Source organism: Larimichthys crocea, chromosome XII (genome assembly GCF_000972845.2).
Source record: "Larimichthys crocea isolate SSNF chromosome XII, L_crocea_2.0, whole genome shotgun sequence".
Classification (NCBI taxonomy): domain Eukaryota; kingdom Metazoa; phylum Chordata; class Actinopteri; family Sciaenidae; genus Larimichthys; species Larimichthys crocea.
In genome coordinates, this window is record NC_040022.1 from 23,660,905 (window position 1) to 23,677,809 (window position 16,905).

Consider the following 16,905-nt stretch of genomic DNA (forward strand, 5'->3'; position numbering starts at 1 on the left):
AGGATTAAGTCAAGATTTTAATTCAGTTAAAAACTGATACAGATTTCAAAACATTTCACTAAAGTGCCACTATTCCCTACCTCGCAGACGGTGCAGTGCCAGCGAGTCTCCACGTGGTGCTTGCACTCGTTGCAGGTGTACACAAAGCGGTCCTGGCCCTGGTTGTGCAGCTCTACCAACATGCACATCGTGCTCCATTTGCACCTTCTCAATGAGCTGAACTCCCAGTGCTTGTCCCTGGCCAAAGTAAGAAAGGCATCACGGCCATCCATCAGGTCACAGGTCAGCATAGGATCGGGGTCCATGATAGGTGGCAGGGTGTTAATGACCGGCCCAGCATGGAGGTGAATAACAAAGAACACCTGGTAGTGGAAAGGAGAAACATGTCCGTTAGTTAACAGAAGAACTGCCAACTCTCAGTCCAACCCTCTGCTGCAATGTTTCCCCACCTCCTTATGCTTCTCCATCGTGGCATAGAGCTTCTGGGACAGATCATTGGCTACATTCGGCATCCCAGGCTTCTTCTTATTGGCTCGGCTGACGCTGCTCTTGTTTTTGTTGGTTTTCTTGTTATTCTTCTTTTTGGCATTCTTGCTGTCAGCTTGGGCTCCCTTGAAATAGATAGACATGAACATTTAGAGAAGCAGACATTGCACTACAGGCAAGATGAGGTTATGCAATTAAGCTGAGTGGTTAAACAATGCCTGAGTGACTACTGAAAGCTTTCACATAATGAGGACTTGAGGATGATAAAATCTGGGCTGAAACAGAGCCCTAAGCACCAGGCCCGTTGATTTAGGCGTAACGAGCATTCGTCTTATAAAATCTATTTCAAAATGTTCAATCAACCTTTTAATTTAACTCACCTCTGTCGTCTCAGAGGAGGCTGTGTTTTCCTCCTTCTTCCTCTCCTCCTCCTCCTGCTCGAGTTCCTTAATGCTCTCCTCCAATACATTAGGCCAAAAGTCACCCTCGAAGTATGGCAGCTCGTAGGCACTGGTCAGCCGGTCCTCTGTTGCCTGCTTGAAAATGTCCTGAACACAGACAAACCAGGTCTCCATCAAGGAACATAGTAGCATAGCTCATAAAGAGAACATCTGCAAGTTTTATGAAGTTGAATTTGAACATTTCAATTGCTTTTTAGAATAACAAAAATGTTTCCACTGACAAAACATTTGGGGGAAATGTTCTACTGGAGCATACTGCAAAAACTACTCTGAATGATCACTATATATTGTGGTGATGGTTAGAATTGTAGTTTTTGTGATTACAATTTTCACAATAATCTATAATAAACACAAGGGGGAGCTCCCCCTACAGTACACACTTGTTGGTCTGGACCAGGGGTCGGCAACCTTTACCACTCAAAGAGCCATTTGGACCAGTTTCTCACCGTAAAGAAAGCACCGGGAGCCGCAAAACACTTTTGACATTTAAAATGACACGGCATGCACCGTTTTTTTTATTATTACATTTAATGAAGGACTGCACGTAGCATTGAAACTTCTGTTTTCTTCAGACACTTTTCTTTTCTTAGAATTCTCCATAGTTGGCCTACCTGGGGTTAAGAAATCGGTCGCTGCGGGGGTCAGACACTTTTGTTTTCTAATTCTTCATAGTTAGCTCTAGCTACCTGCGGTCTGGTTGGAACGTAGCTACTGTCTAGGTTCGAACGGTTCTGTAAGTTCAAGAATGCGCGCGCATAGCCAAAAATGTATTTTTAATATGGTTTATTAAATGTAACAATATCACCATAATCTTCATATTTAGAATTACATTTTCAAAAACTAACAAATACAAGAAAAGTCGAACAAGATACTGTAGCGACCCTGCAGTAATGTTACAGTGTTACGATGTTGAGTTCTGTGGTTTCCCATGGTGCGTGAATGCACCTGAATGAGAGCAAGGGGGCTGGGGAGCAGGTGAGAGGGGGAGCGCGCGTGTGTGAGCGAGAGTGGATGGAGTACGGCGCGAGTGAGGCTGATGTGTGGGACCTGTGATGTCGTTTGGCGTGGTTATGGCCGACAATAACCCAGTTCTGTAACGAAACTGTTTGGCAATAAAAGCAGGTTGGCCAAATAACGCCTCATTATTCCTCACGCGTCCGGCTGGATGCTACAATACATTTTAATTTAATAGTCATCAATTATTTTCAAAAGTCACAGGGAGCCAGATCAGAGGGATCAAAGAGCCGCATGCGGCTCTGGAGCCGCGGGTTGCCGACCCATGGTCTGGACGTATTGGCTAATAAATATTTTTAATCAGCGAGACAGAATGCACAACTCGAAGCATATCAATACTTAACACCATCAATATCTATATAATATAGTAAATAAGTTCAAACTTCTTTTTATATATGTGATATGTTCATTACTGTTTATTTTTCAATAAGATCGTGTTAAAGCTCATTTATCATGTAGACAGGTGCAACCATCTCTCTCTGAGAAAATTCTGTTGCAATGTGATGACAAAGTGCAAAAAAAAAAAAAAAACTAAATTATTGTCTAGGCTTAGTTTTAAAAAGATGCAGCACAAACCAGTAAGTAGTAATTATCATATCATCATACCAATTATTACTGCTATACTACTACCCACTGCCTACCTACTGACTGTACAGTTAAGATTGGTGGAAATATTACTATTTAAAATGATTAAATGGTTGCTGTAAGTAAATTACAAATCTTGAGACGTGATCATTTTCTGACCTTGTAGTCGTGTAAGATCCTCTCAGCGAAAGCCTTGTCCAGCATCTTTCTGTACCACTCTTGAAGCCTCTTGGGTTTGGGGATCTTCTGGTCAGGAGGGTGGCAGTGGAAAATGTAGTCATCTCCTTCACTGGGTGGGCAGGCCCAGATGTGACCTGTCACATACCTGAGGGTGACAAAACTTATCAGCCACTTAGCACTTGCAGGAATGATGTACACTATATTAGTTGGAAGGTGTAAAACGCTACAGTGTTAAAAACTACTCACCCCAGTTTCTTCACATACTCCAGGTAACCTATTAGGATCTCATGGTACACTGCAGTCCTTAGCAAACGTGGTTTGAAGAAGTGAATACTATCGAGGTATGATATGTAAACCCGTCTGCAAAGCAAATAGGGAAAATTAAATCAAAGCGAAATTCACACAAAATACCAAAAGAGTAAAATAAAATACATTGTTTTTTATCTTTTCTGTAGTTTTACCTGGTATTTGGAAAGGGGCACTCTGAGCCGTACTCCTGGACATGCATGCCAAAGAAACAAACGTCCACCCCGTCTATTTCCTCAAATGCAAAAAGTGCTTTGGTTCTGTAAGGGAAGCTCTCAACCATCTCGCCTGAGTCCACAAACCTGAGGAAACAGAAATCATAAGTATCATAAGTGATGTTATTCAATTCCTTATCATCACTGTTTAAATACTGTATCATATATAGCAAATACACAATAATCACTTATCATATTTTCTTAATAAAGGATTTAACTAATCTCTAACGTCTCTCCTGGTTTGTTGGTCAGATAAGTTCTTAAGTGGTACGAAGTTCCCAGCTGGGCTTGAAAGCAGCAGCCACACAATGAAAACTACCATGTTGTTCTAGATTTAACCAATGCTACTGCAAATCAGGAGAGATGCTCTTTATCAGCGGGTGAGAACCTTACCTGGACTTCATGCCAGGCTTAATCTCCACAGTTTTGTCAGAGCTGGCCACGACTCGCACAAACACCTCCCCGGCCTCTGGGTGGTTCTGCCTTTTCAAGTACTTGTTCACTCTGTCCTCAATATATGTCCCTAACCTTGTAGACTGCAACCCTTTATAGAGACAAAATGTTTTTCATCAATTCAAGTTCAAACAAACAGTCTTTAACATGCTTAAATTAAGGGAAATTTAATGGACTCAAATGTTACTACTACTATTTTACTACTATGTTTAACTTACGTTTGGCTGAGAACTTGTTCTCCTTTCTTGTTTTTCCAGACTTCTTCAGACAGTTATCACAGATAAAGCTAGAAAAAGAAAAGATCAAACTATGGTTTAGTATCAACATACAAGAGTTCCAGCAAGTACAAATTCCTGTTGAATGAATTCGGTTGTCCATCAGCTATAGCAAGACTTACCCCGAAGGCCAAATGACGTCATAGTGCAGCACGCAGATCTGATGCATCTTTCGTCCACAGTCTTTACATTCAACAAACCTGCAATGACAAACATTTGCTTGTTCTGTGCTTTCTTCGCAAAAAAACAAACAAACAAACAAAAAAAGTTTCATTGCCGTCACATTAGTGTCACACTGAAGTTGCTGTCCAGGTAGTACTCACGGTTCAGAGTCCAACATGTCATTTTTCTTCTTTTCAAACTGCTCTTTTGATATCATGCTGCATGAAAGAGATAAAGAGACAACCAAGTTTATGTTGGGTCCTACTATTGAAACTCCTCTCCACAGAATGAAGGCCAGAGAGAAATCAGCCTGATAATCTCTCAAGTTGATCATCAGGTGGTGGTCGGCCACCCGGGCCTGGTAACTTACGTCTGTGGCTGTGCTGGGTCGTCCCCCAGGGTCACACTGTTGCCCTGGATCTCGTTGAAGCACTTCTCACAGAAGTGATACCTGTCGGCAATAAGGCCATATTTGGGTGAACTGCAGCCAGCACACACAGTAGCAGCACAGGCAAACCGGCGCACAGGTGGCAGAATGCAGAGTATACGGGAACAACACGGGGAAACAACCGAAGACAGAGCATGGGCAGTGGACAGACGGAAGGACACATACACACACACAGGCAGAGGTACAGATTAGTCACAGTTGAAATGGTCATGATCCAGCCACTCTCATTCAAACTGGAACAGAAATGGGCGAAACATGCTAAAATGCTATGTTAATGAATGTCAACAACGGATGAATGTTTGAACACAATCTGCTGCATGTCGACATTACAAAGTCTAACTGCATGCTGGGACATGAAAACAACAAAAAAACTCTACAGCATGCATTATGAACTGATGAATGGATTCAATAGTCATGCCAGGGGAGACGTAATGGTAATGCGAATACAAATGTCCGGGGTCTTGTAGGAACACTCTTTGTTTATGTGACTAAATTCATTTATTACATTTATTTCAGTCCTGATATTTTAGCACGTTTTGATCAAGATTTGGTCAAATTATAAAACACTGCTTAGATCTCCATTCAATTCTCATAAGCAATGACTTTTTGTTGAAAGTCTTAAATCCTAAATTGGTTTACTTCAAAACATTTAGTGGCGAGTATCTGCAATAATTCAATGGTGTTGCTTTAGAGTGATTTTGAGGTGCAGTAGCAGATTCTGCACAGCAGGGGGAGCTTTAGTGTTGGTTCTCAGGCACAACAGACAACACAGGGCCCGATCATGCATATTCTGCTTGGTCACAATATACAGTTCTCAGTGGTGTCTGTGACACCCGTATAAAGGAAAGATTTTCATGTGAATCTTTGTTGATTGGTATGGCTGTATGTGAGGTGGTATCTTTGGCCGTGTATTGTATTTTGAGAATGAAGCTGCACACCGTGTCTCGATAACACTTCCTTCACCTATTTACCCACTTCTACCCCTTTACATAGTCATCCATTTTTACCTGTTCTGGTAGCTGTAGTAGGTGCCATCCCTGGAGATGGTACACAACTGTTTGCCATAGCAACACAGCGTCTGGGGTGAGAACTCAAACTGTGGAAACATCAGGCGAACATTGATAATCCGCATCACTGTTTACAGACATGTTGCGCACAACTTAACAGTCACATATAGTTGAAGATAAATGTGAATAGGAGGATAAATATCGTAAATATGCTCCAGTGGCATCCCAGATCGTCTCACCTTCCTGCCGCAGCAGTAGCCCAGGCCCTGCATGACGGGATCAATCTCTGCCTCAAACACTTCTGCCAGTTTAGTGCAGTACTTGTAGACGCGCGATGTTTTACGGTTGTACAACCAGGCGTTGTTGAACATGAGCCACACATCTTCCACATACTGCCACGGCTCCTGGTACTGACCCGTATCCAGCTTGCGCTTGATGGTGGATAAGTCAATGGGATTCTTCACAATTTCAAAATAGTCCTGTGCAGCAAGAGACATTAACAACAAATGAGCAAATCATGCTTATTAGTATTTTTTGTGTGCGTCTTGTAATATCTTCATTATATATTTTAATGAAGATGCGTGTATACTCACAGGGATGCCCAGCAACATGGGGTCTACAGGTTGTCTGAAGGGCAGTGACTCAGGGTCTTGCTTGTAGAGGGCCTCAAGAGTCGGCATTAGGGCTTGTCTCAGCTCCTCTGGCTTGAAAACTGGACAGACAATAATAATGTTAGAAGAAACTAAAAACAAACAGCATACCGGCAAATGCACAATTTTTAATTCAAAGATCACAAATGTGCACTGAGACACAAGCCCTGTCCAAGTGAACACAGGCATACAATTTCACTTTTCTTTTTAATGGACTTTACTGCGATGTGAGCTGAAATTAATATATTAACTATGAATTTAGATAGATTAACTTGATATTTGCTACTTGACAACTTGCAATTTTAGCTCCATGACACATATCTTCTGATTTTTCTATCACACATTATACAAATGAGATGTGTGTTCTTACTTTTCTTGCGGTTCTGAGTGGTGGAGGTGGCTGATGTGCTGTTGGCCCCGCTCTCCTCCTCTTCTTTGGGTTCTACCTTCATCTCCGGCTTCTTCTCCTCAGTCTCCATTGGTTCATGCTTTGGCTCTACTGCATCTGGCTCCTCCTTCTTCACCACCAGGGGTTTGGTTTCATCATCCTGCTACATGAACACAACCCATCATGGTCAACTAGCTATCCTACAATGCTGAGACATGAACCATCAAGTGATTGATGCATAACCCTTTGCTTGAGGAAAGTGAATAACCACAAGTCAAATGTACTTTTCTGGACGTGCGATGTGAGCAGAGCTGGTTGGTTGGTGGATGGCATTTGCAATAGTAACCAGGGGATCAAACAGAAAATGGCTTTATGTCTGACCTGCGGTAGACATAAGGAAGCTTCTTTCCATCTCTTGGAGATTACAGAACTGTCTTGTAAACATGTGAACATACCTCCATCTTTATATCTGTCTGCTTCTTCCCAGAGTTGCTGTTATCTTCTTCATCTTTTATTTCAGGTTTGGCTTCAGTGCCACTCACGTCCGGCAAAGCTTGCTGGGAGCTCAGCTCAGCTACAGAGGCTGGGGTGGGCACTCTGTTATCAATACTTGCTGCTGCCTGGGATAACTTCAAGAAGAGAAGGAAGAGACTTTATCAACCAAGTCATACTGTTTTATAAGCAAATTAATTGACTGGCAATTCTCTGAACAAAATCTTGACACCATTATGTTTGGTTAAATTGTTTGGTCAAAGCTTTAACTCAAGCTGCAAGCAATCCAAGCAACTCTTCAGTAAGAATCTCACCGGTGTGCTGGGGTGCTGTGCCTGCACTGAGGTTGGCTGCTGCATCTGGCTGGGGGGCTCTGTTTGGGGCTGCAGGGGTGTGAGCGGCAGGGAGGGGTCAGGGGGTGTGCCTATGGCTGATTGGGGGCCAGGGAGGTTACTGGGTACATGGGTTGGGGTGGAGGAGGGCCCACCCACGGAAGCCGGGGTGGAAGGCCGCGGCGCCACCTGTGCCTGTGCAGAAGCATGATGGTGCTGCTGTTGTTGCTGTTGCTGCTGGAGCTGCTGTTGCTGAGGCTGCAGGCTGGCAGGGGCATTGGGTGGAGGGGTGGCACGCAGGGTGGGCTGTGCTGCAGGGCCACAGGGTATCTGGGAGCCGAGGGATCCCAGTGCATTTAGAGGGAGGTTAGAGTTCTGCGGCTGCTGGAACAAAGACGGATGTGCAGTTAGCATACCAATTCACAACATTCATATAGAGCAGACCACATGGTGTTTGGACAGGAAAAAAAAAATCTAGCACAGAACAAGTCTCCTCACCTGTGTGACAGCAGCCTGTGTTATGGGCTGGCCCAAGCCTACATTCACATTCATTGCTCCACCTGCAGCTGCAGTGAACTGGCCTTGTGGCAGGAACTGGCCCTGGTTGGTTGGCTGAGCTACCATGTTATTAGCATGACTTCCCATCATTCCTTGAGTCTGAGGCATCCTTGACGGAGACATGCCCATCTGTAAAAGAGGAAGCGGATGAAAGACAAAATTATTATGGCAGCAGGGCTCTAGTGTTCGATAAACGCCAAGTAAAATAAACTAAGTGAATGAAATGCAGCGTACATGCAGGCCTGTGGAGTAACAGAGTGCTAAATCAAAACATGACATGGCAACAGATCTAAAGACAGTGAGGACCACTACAGATTACTCATTGACAGCCAGGCAGCTGGTTCATAAATGGATCAGGACCTGCGTCAAACACAGGCAGCACATGCCATATTGACGCATGATTTGGTGTAAAAAATGGTAACGGACTAAACAATCAAAGACAGCATTCAAAGTGAAGAAGAACGAAAAAGTGAAGGAACAGGCAAAAGTTTGACTGAATGGAGCATGAACAGGACAAAGTGGGGACAAAAACTGAACAATGATTCCAAGAAGAAGTGCCAAAAAAAGGAGGAAGATCTAACCGCTGAGACGGAGCTCATGTTCATCTGCTGTGGATGGTTCATGGGAGAGGGAGCACGTGCTCCCATGGGTGCCTGAGACATCTGCGCATTCTGCATTGCCATTGGGTTAAACTGATTGATTCCTGTGAGAGCAGATACACACACACAATTATTTACCTGTTTATTATACCTGGGAGTTGTAATTTAATATTCCATGTCCTACTAGGCTGGCAGATGCGCTGAACCAGCTTATCACAGCTCTGACAAATGCATTCAACTTTAACTGGTTAAACAATCACAGGAAACTAAAACACAAGTGTTAACCCATTCACAAACTTAAGAACTAGAGTGTTTCCCTGGACTGCTGAGAGCAAAAGCATACCTTGGGGCACCTGCATACGGTTCATGGTCTGATTTGGCATGTTTGGTATCGGGACAGGTCCATCTGAGAGAAGACAGAATATATAAATGTTCATTTTATAATTGTTTTGTACTTGTATCAATTGAGAACTGTAGAATAGTTACAATATTCAAAACCCTAAAGTGCTTTTCCCTTTTTGTATTTTGTCATGCAGAGTGTTAAGAGTTTGGCTACTAACTGAGAGGTCGGACGGCCTGTCCTGGGCCCATGGTGTTGGGTTGAGCCATGCCAGGTTGCTGAGGCCCAGCTGTGCCCACCATGCCAGGCTGTTTCTGGAGCCGTGAGCGTCTCTTCTCCTCCAGTTCTTTCTGGATTTTGTAGATTTTCTCTGCCAGGAAGTGGTAATACTCATCCTAGTAAGACGATGGGAAGGAACAAAAGCCAGACAAGAGGTTTTAAAAAAAGAGTTATGAACGTGTATCCTTGGCTCAGGTTCTGATTTAAATTCTCTGTTCTCATTGTGACAAGAGATATGCTGAATCTAAAAAAAAAATTAGGGAGACAGGTTGTACTGGTGTACTGCTAAAAACAGAAGTAGTGTATTGTATTAGTTACCCTGCTGTTAGCGGACTCATACATGTCACCCTCAACCTTGCGTGCATATGCCACCAGGTTCTCCATTCGCCGGTCCTTCAGTGCTGCGGGGTCTGGGGTGGGGAATATGGCTTGTACACTGTAGAGAGAGCAGAAAAATGCAAAACTCAGTGAAGGCCTGGTTCTATTTTGTTTAAATATGACCTTGAGCATTAATAATGAATCCGTTTCATTGTTGGACTTACAGTTTGTGCACCAGGTGGGTGCGCAGGTCCTGAGTGACGTGTTCATGCCAGGCCTTCCTTACCCCAGTAGCAGAGAGAGGGGTGGCAGTGGGCAGATTTCCCATGCCTCCTGCTACTGACCCATCTGGCATCAGCTGACTATAGGACAGAGAGACAAAGACACTATTACTTAAGTTCAATTTCACGTCAGGTTTGATAAATAATGATAAATAATGACAATGATACATCTCATGGGGTTTATTCTGAGATAATAATTTTCTTATTATAGAGAACAGATTAAGATCGTGGATGATTATTATGTCAACAGAAAATGCCCTAGATGGTGTTTAGAATTGGACTTATTGAGCTGATTATGTCCCAGACTATAAATTATACAGCAGCTACTCAACCTAGGAGCATGTCATCATTTACAGGAGGACACCAATTGTAGTCGCATACATTTCTAAGGAAGAGCATTAAAAATCAGTGTGATGTATTAAGGATGAGAACGCTCACTTGTTGAGTGTGGATGGCAGGGAGGAGTCGGAGTGCATGCCAGTCTGGTCTGAAGAGGGGACAACCATGCCTCCTGCCATCTGGTTCATCTGATTAGTGCCTGATAAACACACATCATCATTTACAGGGGTTTACAAGAAAAGGGCTTAGCAACAGACTTACAGTGTAGTGTGATCATCACTTGTGCATGACTGTCTATTTCATACCTAATGGGTTCATATTTCGCAGCTGCTGGTGCTGTGGGCCCTGGGGGTTTTGCTGAGCGGGCCCCTGCCCCTGGACCTGAGCAGGGGACTGGTTCCCATACGGCAGGCCAAGGGCAGCGTAGGCCCTCTGCATGGAGCTGGGGTCGATGTGCGTGGCAGCGCTGCTGATGGCTGTGGCACTTGGCTGGCCAGGCCCCACGGTGCTGATGGCATTCTGCAGGCCAGCCCCAGGGGAACTTAGCATGGCTAGAGGGAGAAGATGACGAAATAAGTAAGTGATGATATTCAATTAACCTATTAATTAATACTAGGGATGTAACGATACACTCAACTCACGACTCGATTCGAGTCACGATTTTTTGTTCACGATACGATTTTTTTCACGATTTTTTTTTAATCAAAATGAGCTACAGACAAATTCTGACCAAATAAAATTATCTTTTTATTTGTAGGAAAAAAATCTTTTCTCTTTACAGAAACTCTCAAGCAGTTTGTGTTCTTATTAGGGCTGCCAGCAAGCAGCTGATCTGACCATTACCTTTCAGCTTGAAGTATGAGCTAACTGAAAATAAAAACAACAAGATGATAGCTCATTAACCCTTTAATGAGAGTCCACGGCCCCGGGAAACGGCGAGGTCCGGGCGCTGTAAACGCAGAGCCGGTCGCGGCGCACCGCCTCGGAGGAAATGGGCCCGGCGGGGGCCAGCCAGCGCCGGGGAGAGGTCCCACGAAGGGATCCTCCCGCACCGTGCGGCCGTCCCTGACCCGAGTTTAATCCCCCGGGCAGACAGCGCGAAAGTTGCGGAGAAGTTGCGGTGATTGGTTAAAATTGCAACACCGCCCTGAATTCACGGGGATTCACTGAAGTTGGGTTGAAGTTGCAAATTGCAACATCGTGAATTCCTGGAGAGTCTGTGTTATGGTATCATTTACGGTACAGTCAGGCCTGATGCCGATTACCACTACTGCGCATGTGTGTAGGGGTGTGTGTGTGTGTGTGTGACACAGAAAGGCAGACGCGGCAGTGGAAGCTGCAGCCACAACATAACCTATTTCTAATTAAAAAAAAGACGAAAAAGAACATATCCTACTTCTCTCGCATTTGCCAAGAATCACGATTCATTTTTTCTGTCAACCGATGCGAGTCGTCACGCATTTGTACCGATTTTAATCGTGGCACGATGTATCGTTACATCCCTAATTAATACTGTAATAACTGAGGAGTAATAGCTGTTTCTGCATGCTTTGTAATTATTAAACATTAGCATATATATGGATATAAAAGATGAACCCCCAAAAATTAGTATACATCGGTATAAAAAAAATACATTTAAATAGTGAAACACCATTAAACAGAAAAAGAAAAAAAAATCCCTGCGGTTAACAACATGTTCTTGAGCAGACCTCCATCTAAAATCCTGCACTGCTCCCTGCTGTGTTGATTGCTGACAGGGAGCACGCTGCCTCTGTGGGGGATTTAAATCTGTCAGAGGGCCTTTTAACCAATCGGAGAGCACACTGTCTCAAGACCCTGCCCCCACTCACGGCAGAGCCCCAGAGCCCCTCCCCTGGGTGTCACATTACAGGCCCAGCCTTTCTAGAGGAATCCTCTGACTGTCGGAGCTCTCGCAGTCAGCGAGCCAGCACAGAGCTGAGGCCGGGAGATACAACCTGCAGGTGGCACCACTTCAATCCACACACAAGCTGGAGGCTCACTGCCGAGTGACAACGGCCTTAACGAACAGCTTACAAGGCATCAAAGTTTGTTTGTTTTTTAAATATAAATGATCATAACCTTAGAAAACCTAAGCATTCATTCATCAGGAATTATTTGTATTCTATTAACTATTTTATATGGTTTTATGAATGCATTAAAAAAAAAGACGGGGAGCTGCTGAAGTTACTCACGTTGCTGGTTCCTCTTGTCACTAGCATTCTTCAAAGGCAAACAGACAGGACAGTCGTGCCGCGTGCAGTTCTTCCAGTGGGAGATGATCTGTCTGGATGATGCGCAGTGAGCCACTGCGGACAAACCGATAAGAAACAGACATCGATTGAAGCATGGTGACAAGTAATTCAGTAGAGTCTGACGTTACACGAGTTAAGGATTTAAAGAGATGTTAAAAACATGCTGAATTTGTCCGTTGAACATAAGTAAAAAGTGATTAAACCCAGCACCACGTCAAGTTAAAATACAGCTTTGTCAAAAAGACACTGACTGCTGGAGTGCAAATAGCACTGTAAAGCAATTGTACATGCTGTAAAACCATAAATGCATCCATGTATTTAGTTTAAGCCTGTAAAAAGTATAAATATCAGAGTTCAAAGTTCATCAGCCTGAGGTGACTTCAGTCACTGAGGCATTTTGGGCTCTATTCAAGCAAAAAAACATAGCATGAACAACAGAAACACACAGCATTTTAGTGTTAATAAACTGTAATTAATGACCGTCATAGTATTTATTTAGATGATTTCTCCTCATGCACTAACTGTAGGTCAACGACAAAGCGATTTGGTTGTTTAGTGTTATACAGTGATGCAAATTTCATGAAACTTCCTTAACTGGCAGTCAGCCACACAGGATCAATAAACAATTTAGCAATTTGCAAAAAGACAATATTGGCAAGCGGTTATATGAAAAGGTGAAGGCGACAGGCGCTTTTGGCAGCGTGGGTGAACTTAAAACTACAAGCCATCAACACCTTTTACTGTGTTGTTCCTGTGCTATGTAAAAGCTAATGGCACTGTTCCCGCATCACAGGTACTGATCGTATAGTTAATTCATCTGTACAGAAATTCTACCTAGGTCCATTTCTTGATCAGATTCTTACAGTAATTAAAGAGTAAGCTTAGAGTCACATAAAGTTCAGATGAAAGGTGGATGCACAGGTGAATGCCCTCAAACAGGAGCCAGCCAGAACTTTAACATAAGGATTGAAGGTAGGATTTTTAATTCAAGGAGTGTCCAGAAAACATCAGTTTCTCTCACCCTGGCAGGACTTGCCAGCCTGGCAGTGGGTCATGTGGTTGAGGACGTTCTTCATGGTACGGCAGTGGGGCAGAGTGCAGGCCCTCACCTCCCCATTGGCCTGCTCCCGCCGCTGGCACTTGTGTGCATGGAGCAACAGGACCAGCTGCTGCTGAATGAGTTTGCGCTTCTCGGGGTCGGCCGTCGGGCCCGCTGACACGCCACCAGCTCCGGGGACCATGCCCACTGAGGCTACCTGCTGCTGCATCTGGGACTGCAAAAGAGCGGCAATACAGGTCAAGATCAGATCGTCGGCCTTTCCTCGTTTCAGTAGTTAAATTGAAGAAGACGTGGCACCAGAAAAGAAAGCGGGCACAAGACAAGGAATGAAAATAGGGAAGTTCAAATGTAGAAACTCGAGAATGAAAAGAAAAAAACATGAACTTTCTCAAAAATAAGGAACATTTCCTCGATTAAGTCCATTTCCTGTTCTTCAAACAGATTTGCATTGAACTGCACTCTGTTTTGGTTTTCAAAGGAAGCAATGTACATATATGGTCATAGTACTATCTTATCAGACAAGCTGTATGCAGACAATACATGGGCTGTGTAATGGGTTGGGTAGTCAGTATCAAATTAGTTAACTTGTCACGACTTTAAAGGATTATTACAATGTTTAGTAATATGTAGTTTTGTTTCTTTCATCCATATTAATTAAACACACAGTCCCATAAGCAACACATATAAATTATTATCGATCATAATGAAATTGTGCTAATGTATATACAGATATCTATATTCCTAGCACAAATTAAACATTGTGTAGTTGCCACAGTAATGCTACAAACTGCATAAACATTGTATTATTCTTAGGTGTATTAAACACAAACAAGCCCAGCCCTATGAAAGAATTACTGCAGCTCTTTATATGTTTTTATCTGGAAAACTGTATGTGTATTACAATATACTTATGCACTTCACTAGTTTGGTGGAAGTTTATTTTAATGTCTGTAAGGGTGAAAGTTGTACAGTACCATTGCCCTTTGCTATAACACAATGATACTGTGTAATACAGATTAACGTAGAATATGTTTCCCCCCAAACTAACCAAACAAAAAAGGGCTTGAGATATGTTTTTTTTTTCCTGACACTCACCATATTTGGCACACTTCCAGCTCCCTTCAGCTCAGCAGGGAATTGGGGCAGGTTGTTGGAAAGGGCTGTCTTGTTCTGGAGTTGTTGGGCATTGACCCCCGCTGCCCCCATCTGCTGCACCCCAGCCTGACCGTACTGCTGGCCAAATGGTGCTCCTGACATCCCCATCTATAGTGGACAATCAGGACAGAGGGCGTTCAGAAAATATGCATATCATGCAGCATACCATCACAGTACATCTATATTTTACCTCTAAAAATATATAATGAAATGCTACGCAGCTTTGTTCAGTGACATTGCCAATGTGCTGTTCAACAAGTTTGCATTTATAACATAGCTAAGAATCTATATCACTTATCGAGACTACCATCAGGATAAGGAATGGTGAAAGGACAACGCTTTATACAGCCAATTTAAATTCAAAACTCTGAACAAACATCCTCCAGAGCAAGTCAGGAGCCCAAAATAATTTACCATGTCAATCCAGCCAGATTAAAAGTCATCTTTGTGACATTGACAACTCTGGTTTTAGGCGCAACATACCTCACAAACACATTAATCTCACCTCACAGTGTACTCATCTGACAATCTCACCACACGTGTCACTAAATGAGACCGATCCGAATGATACGGTGCAGGGAGAAAGAGTTTATAAACGGTGTACTCATAAACAAACCGTCAGCCACCAAAACTAAAGAATTCACTCAGCAACCCAAATTGACATAAAATAAAACATAATTTGTTGTTTGCATCGCCTTGGTTGCACATTAAGTGCATCAATTTATTAATCTACATACCGCTCGCACCAGACCGTGACCCCCATACCATGATGGTTCAGCAAGAACATGAACTGTTACAGCCCTAGAACTCATGGTTGCTTCATTTCCCAAACTTTTTCTTCCATTGTGCCTTAGAAATTAATAGTTGTCAAAGATTTGAAACTACTCCAACTGTCCGAAACTTAAATGATTAAGTAAAATTAATTTTTGCTACAAAAATATGTAGAAATGTGGAATTTTTCATTCATAATTGAATTACAAAGCAAATGGTTAAGTGGTAATTGATTCCCATTCATTCTCTGATGGCCCTTGGCATGTGTATGCCCCGTCTTTGCCTGTCTTTCTTTGGCGGTGGCCAAAGCAGCAGCCTGCTTTGCTTCGCAGAGGTTTCCCCACTGCCAGCAGTGCTCAGGCAGACAGAGCAAGCCCAGCCCAGCAGAGAGAGAGAGGAAAAAAAAAAAAAAAAACGGGAGGAGACACACAGAAAGAAAGACCAGCTTGCTCAACAGCTGAGCAGAGCACTGCGCCGCTGTCTGCCCCTCCCCCTCCGCTGCACAGAAACACACAGATGCTTGCCTGCTGCCTCCCTCCCGTTTACACATGAGCACGGCCCCGTCCTCCTCTCCCACACGGGTTCTCTCGCTGGATGATCTGCACTAATCATGGAGCAGTGTCACCAGGCCGGAGGACAGCACTCATGCCTCTTGGCATGCCCTCTCCTGTTTCTCCATCTCTACGCTGCCTCCCCCACCCCAACATCAACACACAAGCCAGCTCCTCTAAACATGATTTACAGGTTCATTATCAAAGGCCAAAAGCACAGCAAGAGACGGCATATAATAGAGATCGCACGAGAGAAGAAAAAGGAAGCAGTTGGCGAGTGAATACTTGCAAATAGTTAAATGGCAGAAGAGAAAGCCAAAAACACCAAAAAAGATTCAGGTTCTCATTCACCTGAGCATCATTTCTATTATATGTAGAACACATTAAAATGCCTTTAATGGTAAGCGTGGAAAGTCTTTTGTTTACCTAATTCCTAATAGCTCTTTGCTGCCAAAGGGTTCACAGCATCTACAAGGCATTAAAAAGAGCCACGATGTGTTGCTACTCTACCAACACAGCATCAGCAGGGTAACGTTTACTTCATCTATACTCTGCTCTCGTGAATTCTCTCTCAGTCACAGAAGGAGCTGAGATCAAAGGATCAAAAAACGTCTTTATGAACGTTTGGCCATCAGGACAAAGATGGGAAATTCACTGTGCACTGAAGCAGTTCTGTACGTCTGAGTTGATGGACCAGGAGTTCAACCAAGATAAAGTGGATTTTGGCAAGTTGTCTGTTAAAATGGAGCATTTAAACCCCAATCCTTATTTGATAACTGTTAATTCATAATTTTGTTGACTGTCACATGCAGTCAGCGCCATTTGTGGTCACACAGCCAATCAATCAAACTATGAAACCATCTTTCTTCCTCGGGCTATAGCTTCTAATACTTATTTTACCCCAATATAACCAAAGAAAAACATAGA

The 16,905-nt window shown here is 43.4% G+C and overlaps 1 protein-coding gene across 3 annotated transcripts in view; it reads right to left on the reverse strand.

The window, feature by feature from the left end:
• crebbpb (CREB binding lysine acetyltransferase b) overlaps positions 1 to 16,905 on the reverse strand; it is a 30,885-nt gene that overhangs the window by 3,458 nt on the left and 10,522 nt on the right. Inside the window, exons 3-30 of one of the 3 annotated variants that reach the window (XM_019258037.2) lie at positions 14,597 to 14,764; positions 13,463 to 13,715; positions 12,382 to 12,495; positions 10,474 to 10,719; positions 10,268 to 10,367; positions 9,773 to 9,910; positions 9,549 to 9,666; positions 9,172 to 9,346; positions 8,955 to 9,017; positions 8,594 to 8,715; positions 7,953 to 8,141; positions 7,437 to 7,835; positions 7,086 to 7,259; positions 6,613 to 6,793; positions 6,186 to 6,304; positions 5,832 to 6,071; positions 5,593 to 5,681; positions 4,508 to 4,618; positions 4,299 to 4,355; positions 4,098 to 4,175; positions 3,919 to 3,986; positions 3,641 to 3,791; positions 3,188 to 3,334; positions 2,973 to 3,086; positions 2,706 to 2,871; positions 867 to 1,034; positions 450 to 611; positions 81 to 362 (exon numbers count right to left, since the gene is read on the reverse strand). In XM_019258037.2, the coding sequence (XP_019113582.1) occupies positions 81 to 362; positions 450 to 611; positions 867 to 1,034; positions 2,706 to 2,871; positions 2,973 to 3,086; positions 3,188 to 3,334; positions 3,641 to 3,791; positions 3,919 to 3,986; positions 4,098 to 4,175; positions 4,299 to 4,355; positions 4,508 to 4,618; positions 5,593 to 5,681; positions 5,832 to 6,071; positions 6,186 to 6,304; positions 6,613 to 6,793; positions 7,086 to 7,259; positions 7,437 to 7,835; positions 7,953 to 8,141; positions 8,594 to 8,715; positions 8,955 to 9,017; positions 9,172 to 9,346; positions 9,549 to 9,666; positions 9,773 to 9,910; positions 10,268 to 10,367; positions 10,474 to 10,719; positions 12,382 to 12,495; positions 13,463 to 13,715; positions 14,597 to 14,764 (4,392 nt within the window). Of the gene's footprint in view, positions 1 to 80; positions 363 to 449; positions 612 to 866; positions 1,035 to 2,705; positions 2,872 to 2,972; positions 3,087 to 3,187; positions 3,335 to 3,640; positions 3,792 to 3,918; positions 3,987 to 4,097; positions 4,176 to 4,298; positions 4,356 to 4,507; positions 4,619 to 5,592; positions 5,682 to 5,831; positions 6,072 to 6,185; positions 6,305 to 6,612; positions 6,794 to 7,085; positions 7,260 to 7,436; positions 7,839 to 7,952; positions 8,142 to 8,593; positions 8,716 to 8,954; positions 9,018 to 9,171; positions 9,347 to 9,548; positions 9,667 to 9,772; positions 9,911 to 10,267; positions 10,368 to 10,473; positions 10,720 to 12,381; positions 12,496 to 13,462; positions 13,716 to 14,596; positions 14,765 to 16,905 lie in introns of all 3 variants that reach the window. The other 2 variants (XM_019258038.2, XM_019258036.2) reach the window with 2 other exon arrangements.